The sequence below is a fragment of the Electrophorus electricus genome, chromosome 19 (genome assembly GCF_041902795.1).
Source record: "Electrophorus electricus isolate QZ-2024a chromosome 19, ASM4190279v1, whole genome shotgun sequence".
Classification (NCBI taxonomy): Eukaryota; Metazoa; Chordata; class Actinopteri; order Gymnotiformes; family Gymnotidae; genus Electrophorus; species Electrophorus electricus.
In genome coordinates this window covers 12,396,101-12,409,224 of record NC_137515.1, presented here as the reverse complement: position 1 = coordinate 12,409,224, position 13,124 = coordinate 12,396,101, and the positions used below count along the sequence as shown (strand labels likewise).

At 41.9% G+C, this 13,124-nt stretch overlaps 1 protein-coding gene across 10 annotated transcripts in view; it reads left to right on the top strand.

The window, feature by feature from the left end:
- Positions 1-6,810: 6,810 nt before the first annotated feature.
- The window catches only part of pam (peptidylglycine alpha-amidating monooxygenase), a 43,247-nt gene continuing 36,933 nt past the window's right edge, over positions 6,811-13,124 (top strand). For 2 of the 10 annotated variants that reach the window (XM_081701875.1, XM_081701871.1), the window contains exons 1-3: positions 7,019-7,135; positions 8,605-8,719; positions 12,326-13,076. In XM_081701875.1, the coding sequence (XP_081558001.1) occupies positions 12,988-13,076 (89 nt within the window). In that variant the 5' untranslated portion in view covers positions 7,019-7,135; positions 8,605-8,719; positions 12,326-12,987. Of the gene's footprint in view, positions 6,834-6,980; positions 7,136-8,604; positions 8,720-12,325; positions 13,077-13,124 lie in introns of those variants that run through there. The other 8 variants (XM_035535230.2, XM_081701874.1, XM_081701876.1 and 5 more) reach the window with 8 other exon arrangements.

The following is a 13,124-nucleotide window of genomic DNA, read 5'->3' as shown; positions in this document are numbered from 1 at the left end:
GGGACAAAGATGGACGATAAGAGCCAGGGGCAGAAAGAGTGTATATAAGTGCAAGGACCTTTCAGAGAGAGCGAGAGTGAGAGAGAGAAAAGGGATATGGTTAAACGAGAAGTGACAGGGGCTACAGATCAGTTAGCTTGACTGGCACTCCGACAACAAGGGGAAGAGAAACTACAGGGGGAATTTTAGAAATATCACAGACCAGAATCAGACCTAACAAAATACAATTCAGCAACAGTAGAGGCTTAATGGTGCTCTCCAACAATGTCCTGGGGTTAATGAACTGAGAGTAAGTGACTGATGGGGTGATATTTGGGTAGATCTAAAGATTTATCCAGTCTAATTTTGAGAAGACGAGGATGAGAGGAGCAAGTGGTAAACCCAAACAAATGATCCCACAGGGAGGGTTCTGTTCTTCAGAATCATTCTTTTTGCTAATAACTCAGTGACTCGTTAGTAATTTTACTGAGCACATAAAACACTTAAAAAGTCAATATGGTGGAAGAAGTCAATCAAATAGTTTCACCCCAATTTATCAAAAAGCCAAAAGTTTATCTTATTCTAATATATTAAATTGTTCAGTCGGATGTACAGACAAATTAGGCTTTATGTTAGGATCTATCTATCTATCTATCTATCTATCTATCTATCTATCTATCTATCTATCTATCTATCTATCTATCTATCTATCTATCTATCTATCTATCTATCTATCTATCTATCTATCTATCTATCTATCTATCTATCCATCCATACCTGATGTACACCATATGACAATTCTACAAAATGACACCTGTGAATATGGCGTTCCTTTCCGCATCCTCCTCAGCAGTTCTTTATCTGTTGCACTCTACTAAGCTCAATTTTACATGTTTTTGTTTCCATGCTGTATTGGGTATGTTGTCATGTCAACCATTTCACTGCGGGTTGTACTGTGTATGACTGTGTATGTGACAAATAAACCAAACTTGAACTTGAACTTGAATGTAGAAACTCCAATCTTCCTTTTTTAACAATGATAGAAGATTTCTGTTTCTGTTGCCAGAAGAAAACACTTTGCCAGGGAAAGATACCAAAGTTTTTATTTAAATGTATGTAATGTTTCAGCCAACATGAAAGACCTTTATTTAATGTTCCTGTTTCTGTCTCTGTTCACCCTACACCCTTCCTCTCCCCCCCCCCCGTCTGTTGTTGACTCCATCTTTCAGATCTACAGACCTTTCTCCCCAGTTCACTCCTCAGTTGCGCTGCAGTGCTTGTTCTTCCAGCTCTCCATCACCGGCCAACCTGTGACGGAGATGTTCTTTATGTTGCTGTGTCTTTGCACCACCACCACACCAGCATTGCCACTGGTGAGCTTTCAGGGGAACTGGTGCTCCACATAGGCTATCTTAAAAAATATAAGTGTAAAATTATCAACATATCCTGAAAGGATAGAGCCAACAGACCCTTTTTAGAGTATTATGTGTAATTACATAGTGTATTACACTGCTGGATGTGAGGTTGGGATGTAGTGTAAGAGAATTGAGAGCAGACCGACATACCTTTCCTGGTTTCATGGATGAGTGTAATGTGTGCTATATTATATTAGTACTATATTAAGTCCCCCTGTAGCCTCTTGCCCTAAAAAGCATTAGATGTAAGGATGAATGTCTTCTTGTTTTTCTCACTGAAATTATTCCTACTTTTTTGTTGCTAATACTTATTAGATATTAGGCATTCAACAGCCAAAAGTACACTTTTATCAGCATCTTCTTACTTTACAATACATCTACTCAAGGCTTTACTAGTATCACAGTGAAAGGAAATTATCCCTAAATATTTAATCAGGCTCAATTCTTTATGAGGTGTCTTTGTGACAGGGAATAGACCCTCAAGCAACAGTGAAAAATTCTGCAGAGTGGAGATGACCTCACATATTTATAGGCTGTGTTCAAATGCTGCCCAGTTGTTCCCATGGGCTTTCCATGAAGGGGAATCCTTCCACAAAATGGTCAGACAACCATCTACATTTGTTGAGCATAATTTAACTGAGCATATTTGCATTTTGACAGGCATGTATTTAAGTGAGCATTTAGTGGTACTTGGTCTGATAAGACTTCATCCATTGTGTGTGTTGTAAGAATGGCTGGAGCAGAGTCTTATTTCCGGGGAATTTGTCTGCCGTGTTGCTGGTGGCACTGGTTAATATATGTGCAAATGTCCTCGCATTCCACCAGGACTACATTTCCATAATGCTTGACTGATTGGTGGTGACAGTCTCATTTTTCCAGTCTTGCAATCAGGCAGAGTGAGATGCGATGTCCTTTACCTGACGAAGAGGTTGTTGATCAAACCTGAGTCAAAACAAGCTGACATGGACTCTGTCCACTTCCACAGGTTTTTAAGACTTGCCTCCACCAGTACACCTGCTGTTTTCTATGTGTGCGGTTTTCCTGAGTACAGTAAAAGAGTGTGACAGCCATTGCTTGTTTAATGCCCAAGGGTTTATGTCATATTCATCCTTAATGCATGCTTTTCCTCCTTTAGAGGAAGCAACATTTCCGATTCTATCCACAGATGCTTAATTATTCTCACACAACAGCTGCTCTGATTCAAAAATATGCAGGAAACAAATGCATCATGTTAATTTCCCATACATCTACTGGCTACAGTCTAGATTTGAGCATTGTGCCATAGGCTTGTGAGTATTGGTGTTGCTACCAAGGCTAGCCCAGCTGTGCTTTTGAACAAGTTTGGTTAACACTGAAAAATTGTATGTATACATGTGTTTGCATATGTTTGTGTGTGTATGTCTGCATGTGTGCATGAGTGTGTGTGTGCATGAGTGTGTGTGTGTGTGTGTGTGTGTGTGTGTGTGTGTGTGTGTGTGTGTGTGTGTGTGTGTGTGTGTGTGTGAGACAAAGCTATAGAGCTCCGTGATCAATTGGAGCTATGGAGCTTTGAGTAAATTCCCCCATCTGGTATGGGGGAAAGATAGTGACAGAAGTACAGAGACTGCTGCTGGTTGACATGGAGACCCATAGAGAAGTTGCGTAGAAAATACTCTAAAGTCATCATGAGTAGAAACTACACATTTAGAAAACGTTTCCTAAGTAGTACCACCCAGAGCTGCCTATGCCAGCAGCACATCTTGCCTATCAGATAAAACTCACCTCACTTGTAATTGCTGTTGCTTGGTCCTTCCATTAAACTGACCTTTTTAACCAGACATGGCCGACTACTCTTTGAGAAGTATTGCCTTCCCCGAGATCCATACTGAGCAGTTTCTTTGTCTGGTCCTCGTTCTGGTTCTTAAATTCTGTTTTCCTCATAAACTATGCCTTCCATCTGATCCTTTGGTACTTCCTGGACTCTGCCTAGCCATGATGACTCTGGACCAGTTTGACCTGAAATTGGAATTTCTCCATACAGACCTTCAACACTGAGACACTGAGCTAAGCCTGTATCCTCAACCCTTCGACAGCCTGTAGAAATAATTAATCTATACCACTGGAACATGGATCCCCACATTTCTGAGTGTTTATTATCGTGATACAGCAGTAGAAACTACTCTCTATCATCATGAGTAGAAACTACTCTCCAGTCTACTCTACAGAAACTACTTTCTTAGTAAAGGACATGGATTGTTAAAGAACCTATTTACATTGGGTCCTCACTTAAATATTCTGCACAGGCATTTAGACCTCCACCTTAACACATAAGAACCTTTTCAGTCTTTAATTAATCCATTAATTGTTAAGGTCTCTTGCCCACCCTAATTAATATTTCAGGTCTTATATCTGGCAAATTTCCAGCATTAAGCCACATATTTCAGTATAGTGGAGAACTATATGTTGACTGAAAAGAAATAATTTCAAAACATGTGGAAAGGATGCAGGGGGAAGAGAATGAATGATAATAACCACATTGGTAGTCCACCACAGCATTTACTGAGATAACATTTGCTAAGTGATGCCATCAAGTAATCGTTTTCATGTACTGAAAAGTCTAAGGGGAGTGGGAGCTTTATACAGGAACGTTATGTGCTCTCTGGGGCCAGTAATAGTGGGGAGAGCAGGTGTGCGGCTGGGCTGTGATGCTGTAGAATGTGTTGGGGTGAAAGCGTTGGAGGGGTGGGTTCCTCTGGGCCATGCTGGAGATCTGCTTGGCCTTAAGGGGAGAAATGCCCTGCTTCTCAATAACAAATCAAAAACCACAGGCTTAACTTTCATATGCTATTTAAAGTGGTGAAAACAAAGGTCCTTTTATATGCAACAGTGATATCAAAAGTACTGTCTGCATGTGTGTGAGGTCTGCCTCCAGGGACAGCTTGTGTCACAACATGTTGTGAGTTAAAAACAAATCAAGCAAACAAACAAAAACATATCTTGTTACCAGGCTAATGTCAGCATAGCTGTACAACATTACCAGCACAATCAAAATCAATGTACAGTTCAGTATGAAATTAACAATGATCGGGAAAAATGTAACAGTCACTTAGCTTACATAAAGCTAATTACAGTGTATAGACCACTATGTTTGTCCAATCTTTTTATTTTAAGCAATGCTATTTAGCATGACTGGCAACATAATTAACAAAAAGAAAACACTGCAACTCGACCGCTGATTGCCTAAGCTGATGTGTGACAGCTGTATGCAAATCAACATTTATTCTATAGCTTTCACTGCCTATGTAGTCTATGCCATTATTTATTTGCATGAGTTGTACAGACAACTAAAAAAGCCCCTGTGGATGTTTTCTTTTGTCTCTTCTGCTTCAACACAGTATTTCTTTGAGCCAAGGCCATAGTCACAATACATATTAGGAGGGACATTCAGAGTAGAGCGAGGGAGCGAGAGAGTATGAGGATGCTGACAGGTGAGCTGTAGTCCCCCAGCATGGCGGGGTGGCAATTAATAAACTGAAATACTACAAAAATGAGAAGAGGATAGATGACTGGAGAGGAAAAGAGAAAATAGCACCAAAGGAATGGAAAGATGACTGGAGAACAGAGAAGAAGAGAGACCTAGAGAGGAGAGATGAATAATGGAATGGAGAGAAGAATCGACTGGAGAGCAGGGAAGAGGAAACTATATGACTGGAAAGGGATTAGAATATATGGCCAGAGGAGAGGAGGAGATGAGTCAAGAGGTGAAAATGAGAGGAGAGCAGAGCAGAGGTCCCTGACGCCCACCTAAGTTTACTTGTAAGTAAATAAAAACAGCAACAATACATAGATTTGTGATTATGGTTATGGCCATACTTTATTAGTCCTTTATGATAAAAATCATTAAAAAGTTCACCTGATGGTGAGTTAGTGAATTCCATGCCCCCCAAACCCCCCCGGGAGATTTGGTCCCCTCAGTGTTCGGTGTATGGCTACGGCCTTGATTTGAGCCATTTCCGTAGAATAGAAGACATCCTTACAAAACATTTTTTCCCATTAACTCAGAAAGATTCACAGAGTAGAAAGGTCACACAAGTCGTTCAGTTAAGACATTTGAGAGTGCCTCGGAAGACCCAGGAATCTGATTGCATCCATCACCCCTATGCCCTCTAGTACCAGTTCGACCTTAAAGTGCACAAGCCTGTGAAATGCCCAACTGTGGGAACATAATGCGAATGAGAATTAATGCCACAGCTCCAATCCACTGTTCCATTTCACATTCCTGAGGGTGACCTAGAAGTGGCCCACTCTGCTGTTCCTGTTGGGAAGCCATTTATCAGCCTCATGCCATGTTGGAAACGATGCAACATGAAGCCAGAATATAAACAGGAAATGTCTTTAACTGCAAGTTCATAAAAAGATGTTTACATTCGCACGGGTTTTGTGATAAGTGTGATAGTTTCATCGTGTGAAGTGTGATAGTGTCATCGTTTTCTTATAAGCAATTTACAGTAACGTCAAAAGGTTTAACATAATAGCCACATGATGGCGCACTTCTCAAATTTTCTTGGATTTTTGGTCTCTTTTATTCCAGTGCCATCATGCATTTACACCTTTTTTGTATTGAATATATGTAGAACGAAGAATTTTAGTGTAAATATTTAGCTTTACTACTATTGCTTAATAAAGGCCATCCTTAAAATATAGGATGAACAAGGGAAAAGTATTTAAATAAATAAATCGAAATGGAAACACTGTAAAATAATAATGTTCTGATCTTTCAGTCCAAGTATGCATATTCATTTATTATAAAAAAAAAAAAAAATTAACTAGTCATCCCCTAGCTTTGCTTTTATCTCTGGGACAAAATTGATATCCCAGAAAATTGATTAGGCATATATATTAATTTAAAAGCTGTAGGTGCAATTGTGGAATTGTTATTGCTCTTCCATGGCACAAAGTGGCACTGATGCTCCAGTGCAAACCGACTGATGTTAATGTATATTAATGTATATTACATAGACATGGAAAGCACTTTTAAAGTATCTTAAAGCTTATTGTTATTGCCTGTATTGTTAGCATGGAAATTGTGCGTGTGTGTGTGTGTGTGTGTGAGAGAGAGAGAGAGAGAGAGAGAGAGAGAGAGAGAGAGAGAGAGAGAGCGAGAGAGAATGTCTACCAGAAGCATTAAAGGAGTTTGCTGTGTATTGAGAAAGCAGAGGCAAATAGATTTAATTTTAAACTAATTGCGTAGACTTCCTTGTAGTGAATAACTATTCTTTCATCTTCTCCTGAGAGATGATGCTGTAGTTTGCTGTAGCTTAACAGGTACAGGAAGGACCGAACCCAATAACTCCATACAGACCATATATGGTTTGTAGAACGTTTTTGTCTAGGGAGGTGTAACAGCCCGATGTATTAACAATTGAAATTGCGATGTGTCCAACTAGCCTACAGTAAAAGGTCAGTAAAAATAATTATTCGAATGAGACTAATAAGTTTGTTTGCTTTCACTGACGTCTGTATAAGAATTCCAAAGATTTTCCAGTTGGTCTCTGTCCCTTATAGAGCTGTTCACATTATGCATTGTATCACGTACGTGCAGCAAGTCACATTTCCTTCAATAACAAATCCGGTGTAAGCGCTCGTCTTGTATCGATTTCTCATAAACGATTACCTGGGTCTGTTAGATAGGCTGTTGAAGGGTTCAAGTGAAAGGAGCAGTAAGAGTAAACATATGGAGGACATCGATAAGAAAATAAAAGGTAAAATTATTAGCTATGAGCTAATCAATACGATGCAATAATTGTTCAGTTTGTGTGTACTGTTCTACAAAAGGCGTTATTTACATTTATAGAATCAAAGTTACGTCCCTAACACATTATTCCAGGCGCTTTTTTATTAGTTCACTTAACTTTTTTTCCAAACGTCATCATTAGCAGGGGCTAGCTAACATTAACTTTTGCAAAATACTAGCTAGTTGTTGTGACAATTGTATTTTAAGATTTTTTTGTTTATAAATCGTCTGTGGCGTCAAATGTAACATATTTAAATCTTCTCGTTAATCTATGACCTGCCTTGTTGGGTATCTCTAGCTAGCTAGCGACGTTCAACGTGTCTCAGCTGGCAAAGAAGATGCTGTTCAGTTTGTCTTTGACTTGGGACCACTTTGCCAACATTAACGTTAGCGTTAGCTAATTTGCTATATGAAGTGTGTATCGCTATTTTTATTTATATGTAGAAACATGTCATGCCTTTCTTTGTTTCAGAAGGGTATGAGATTACATATTTAAACACTATTTACAACAACTTTCGAAAGTGACTCACTCATTCAAATAATTGGCTAGCTAACTAGCTAGCTAAGATATTTTGACCTCGCAGTAGTGAAAAATACTTTTATGAAACCAGCGATACCTTGTGAGATTAGTGGTGTTTGGTTTAAATTTGAAAACGATCTCAGTGTTTGCGCGATCTTAAAACGGCCCAAGATTTGGTATGAAATGGTACCAATGTTAAAACAAATGTGGAAAATCCCCATAAAAATCTAGCCACCAGCGGAGAGTGTACCATTAACATGTTGCTTCAACAAAATGTAAGCCGTTTTGTTGGTTATTCTTCCTAGTTTTTTTTCTTTATTTATTTTGGAAGGGACAGTATGTTTCACATGTAGCCCAGTGTGTTTTTGCGCTGAAGCTTTATAATACAGAATTTACTGCATTAAAACAAGATTTGTTTTGTATGAACCTTTAGCTGTGCCCACCATACACATACATTTATACTTTTGTTGTACTTGAAGTAAAAAAAATGTTTCTGTTAAGTTTAGGTTATAAAGTGGTAGTCTAATAACTGCTTTATAACCTTGACTAATTACAGGTCATGCAGCTTTCTAGATAATGGTCAAATGCTGATCACACTGTTTTTAATCTGAGCTGCGAAGCAAAACAGCAAGTGGTGCCTTCCTTAAAACTGCCTGTGAGCCCATAATATCTGTATCCCTGTTCTCATAACTAACAAAACAATGCTACAGAAGCACTGGAAGACCCTTAAGGTCTTAGTCTTTTTCACGCCTGTCCAATTGCAGCAGCTCAAGCCCCACGGTTGCTTGCTTACGTCTAAAAGGTGCCTGACTGTCGGCGCACGCAACCGTTACCATAGTTCCCTCCTCGCCGCCTCCTGTGTGTGATGATGATGTCAGCGAGCATGCCTCTCTCTCCCTCTTCCCCCTCACATTCAGTCTCGCTCTCCCCTGTGTGACTCACTGGCAGCACAGAAGCAGTTCTCCTCTCCTCCGTCTTTGCCGTTCTCTCTCCTGCCTCGCCGCGCTGCACCGGACCCTATATGACAAGCAGGTAGGCAGCCCGGTGCAGGGCTCTACGGACGAGCTCGCCGGGACCCCTATGTCTCTGTCCGGACTCTCCACAGCTTTTGTTTCATGGAAGGGCCAACTGTCCGTGGCTGGGGCTTCAGCATTGGAAACTGAAACAGTGCTGATTTATTGGGAAGCTGCACTTTGTGACTGAGGTGCCTGAAAGCAGGTTAAATTGGTTAGGCTTCTCTCTGTGTGTGCCTGAGCTTGTGTCACTATGTTTAGGTTTGAGGAAGAGAGGAATAACAGGTGATTCAATCTGGAAGTGTCCTGGGCAAACTCAATACTGTGGCTGATTGATGTTTGCTCTTATCAGCGGTTTATGTTGGAGAGAGTGATGCAGGGATCGATAGAAATTGTTGTTCTGATTTTCAGAGTGGTTTTGCACATTTTGTTTCCACCAGCTGTGAAATGTTCTGCACTGCATATCCACACCAGTGTGTCCACAGCCATTTAAATCAAATTTGGGATTCCATAATACAGATATCACTGAAAGCAGCAAAAACAGAATGGCTGGTGGTAGATTGTATCTGAGCACTTACTAAACGAAATGTTACTCTGAATCTGGTCATATGATATGGATACTTCACACACAGAGAGATTCAGGTTAATTTTTTGAAAACATGATTCTTAATTTCCATTTATAACCTAAAGTCAGTCACACTGCTTAGGATATGTTTAGTTCCAGGTATCACAGTGGATTTTTTAAAGGATTTTATGGGATGTACTGTGGACTGTTATTGTTTTGTTTTCTACATAGGGATATTATTATGACCTTTAAGCTTACCTGTTTAAGATGATATACCTTAGGTAAGAAAATAGCTTTTGCCTTTGGGCTCTGTTTTAATCACATACTCTAACCTGTTATGCTTCTGACAAGACCCCGGAATACTGAAATGCCTTTAGGAGAAGATTAGGCTGCAAATCGTTTTTATTGGGTAGTCTTATGATTACTATGACTCAAGAATGAATCATAAGACTATGAAGAGTCAATGTTTATTTATTTTACTTCAGTTTATTTATGCTTTTCTTGATTTTTATCCTTCCTACAGGCCAGTTTTTGCATTTTATTTTTAATTTTGATGTTTAAACACCATCTGTTAGCCTAGCCTACCTGTTCCATCTTTGTGAACATGTATGAGACTGGGGAATATGATAAAGGCTGTTTGTGGCAAATGACCTAGCCAGTTCTTTTGTTTACCTGAAATTGAGGCTAGTGATATAGTCATTTGCTGCTGTTGGTTATTTATGCAATGTTTCAAAGATCACTAACATGTTTGCTTTGCACTAATATTGGCTTTTATTGCATTTATTTCAAAATAATAACGCTTCATTTCCTGACATTTTTTTAAAACAGAATTTTCAAAAGCGTGATCATGTGGGTTTGTCAGTTTTTTTACGTTTTGTTTTTCTTTGGGAAGTTTCATGCAGACCACCTCCATTGGATTACATTGTTCTTATTATTAGTGACACACTACTATGATGGAGACTGTTTCCCATGGCCTTATCTTGTAAAGTACACAGTGACAATGTTTTTCTGTGTACTCACTGGCTTCCTGCATGTGACCGGGCAAGGCTGGTGCCACTTTGGCTTATGGAGAGAGCCTGGTGGTGTACTGGTCTCTCTGCACCATCTCTGCCTGCAACACACAGGCTCCCCCCCTCACTGTTTTGCCTTCACGCCTCCCAGGCTTTGCTGCATGCCTCTCTCCATGCTTGCTTCATTTCATCTGCCACTCTGGAGCCACATTGGTGCACTGGGACAGTGTGAGTTCCTCCCCTCCACCAAGGTGCAGACACACTGCTTTATTCTGATGGCTAGACGTGGCATACAAACTCTCAGCTGTTGCTGGAGCACATAAGGGAAGTCCAGCTGTACCGGGTTCCCAAGGGAATTCCAGGAAGAGAAGCAAAACCCATGTTTGCATGGTTGGAGCTGGAGCAGCCAAATTATGCCATGGTTGCACATTTACCAGTCCAAAGTTAACTTCTTGAGCTGTTTTCTCTACTTTTGGAGAACGGGGAGGTGTTTGACGTCTATCTAACGTTGGAACTCTCTGGAACATCCTTGTAAATCCCTACATGAATGAAAGGAGCAGGAAACCCCTCATTACATAATGCTGAGTTTGCTGAGGTGCTTATGCTGTGATGGATTGATGCTTTAGGGAAAAGGCCTTATTTGAAATGCAGAGGGCAGGAGAGTCGACGTGCCGTTAGTCTGGCTGTGTCAGCGGCGGCAGCCTACGCATGGCTGGAGCCACCAGCCCGACACTGGCACCTCTTTGAGCTACAGTGCTGTGTTATCATTTTTATGGAAGGACGAATTGGTGTCTATTGTGAGGCCATCCCTGCTTCTGCTTACTCAGGCACTGAGTGTTTTCAAAAGGCGCTCACGGTCTGTTTTGGGTATGGCTCAAGTGAGAGTACTGATGCGTTTGGCTTTTATTCTTGTGTATGTTTTTGTGCTGGAACATCCTAAAGGCAGTTACATAACCATGTAGCTCTGAGAGGAAGAAGAGCGTGACGCTTTGTCGCGGTTGTTTGGCTGCCTGATTACTTTTGCGTCATGGGCCAGAAGAGTGAGGAGATGAGGCAGCTAGCCGGCGTTACGGTAATTTCTCCACAGTGAAGAAGAATTATTCCATTGATTGGGCCTTGGCATAAGGCATGAAAGCCTGTTCTGAACATCTGCCAATCCCACTCCCCTCAGACCCCGCCCCCAAGCCCATTTTCTCAGGCGTTTGTTTGTCTTGTCTTGTCTGAGTTGGCCTTCTCCTTTATTTGTGCAATGGTGTAAGCCTTTTGGCATCTGTTTTTTTTAAACAAAATGGGGGTGTTTTGTCCTGTTCTCAGGATGTCTCAAGATGTCCTGCGTCTGTTTCCTCTGTTTCCCCATGCGAGTGTTTTTAAGCAAAGGCTGCCCCCCACTAAGCTAAATTTGAATGTGTAGCAGAGGAGCTGTCGCACTCAACCTGCAGCCTGTTAAAAACTATATTGCAATCCCTTCTGTCCCTCCCCCCACAGAGGCGGGCTTATTGACATCTGCCTGCAGTGATATGGCTGACAGGGCTGATCACGTAGCAGTGAGAGCAGCCCACCGTGCACTAAAGATTCCCCTTCCTTCTTTAGCTCTGTCTTTGTCCCCGTTCATCGTTCCCATTTTGGTGAAGCGAAATATAGTGTGCCACGTGGCAGCTGGCATGTTCACCATCCTCTCCCTCCCTCTCTCTCTCTCTCTCTCTCTCTCTCCCTCAATCTCTGTCTCCCTCCCTCTCTCCAGCAGTGAAGTCTCTTCAATCTAATGGTCAAATACCGGACAGTGTCCTCCTGGGATCCTTCTTGCTGGCTGTTATTGGATCAGTGAGCTCTGATGGAGCCTGTCCCTCTGTCTGTCTTTGTCTGTCTTTGTTTTTCTTTTGTGCTGTTTCCAGCCTTCATTCCCTCTGTATGTATTTTTCATGAAGGACAAGGATGGGGGATGCCGTCTTTAGAAACCACTTACAGCGCCCCCTTATCATAACTGCAGTGCGCTAATAAGTGAACTCATCCTTCTCATCTCTTCCCCCTTCCTGTGATTGTGTTTCTGCAGGTTCTGACACAAGCCTGCCATTGCATCTGTGATATGTGCCGGCTGACTTCAGTGGAGTGAGAACTTGCACGTTCTCCTGCTCCCTTTCCCCCCTCTCTCTCTCTCTCTCTCTCTCTCTCTCTCTGTCTCTCTCTCTCTCTCTTTGTCTTTCCCACACTCTTTCTCTTCTGCTCTCCTTTTCTTTCTCTCCCTCTCTCTCCATTTCTTTTTCCACTGGAGGCAAAAGAAGCTGTTGAACGTGGCTGTCGCTGTGCATGTGGTCAGCCTTCACCTGACGCCGGTGCGAAGAAAGAACCCAAACGCGGTGTTGTGTCGCCTGACTAAGTGTGAGTTGGGAAAAGGAGGTGGACGAGTGAACCGGAGGGCAAGCCAGGCCTCTGTTGACGTTTGACGCGGCGCAGAGGGGAGTGGAAAGGCAGGCGACCCAGAAGGAGCCACGCCCCTAGCCTTGCAGAGAGCAGTGGCTGAGTGGTGTGCTGTAGGAAGCCCGGGTGGGCTCCATGCTGTGAGAGGACCCAGGCGTAGCTAACCAACAGCACCACCTGCTCACGGCCCATCTCTCTGAGCCCACCTGCCCAGCCACCTGAGCGAGGGAGAGAGGAAGAGAAAGATAGAGAGAGACAGAGAGAGAGAGAGGGGGTGAAAAAGCAAGACCAGGAGATATGGGATTCCTGGTGTCTTGCATTCTTGTGATGGCTCTCATCTGTCAAAGCCATAGCCACAGTGGCAGTCCTCAGGCCAGGATCAAACGGTAAGAGAGCTTCTCTTTCCTCAGTAGTCCACAACAAATTCCACTAAC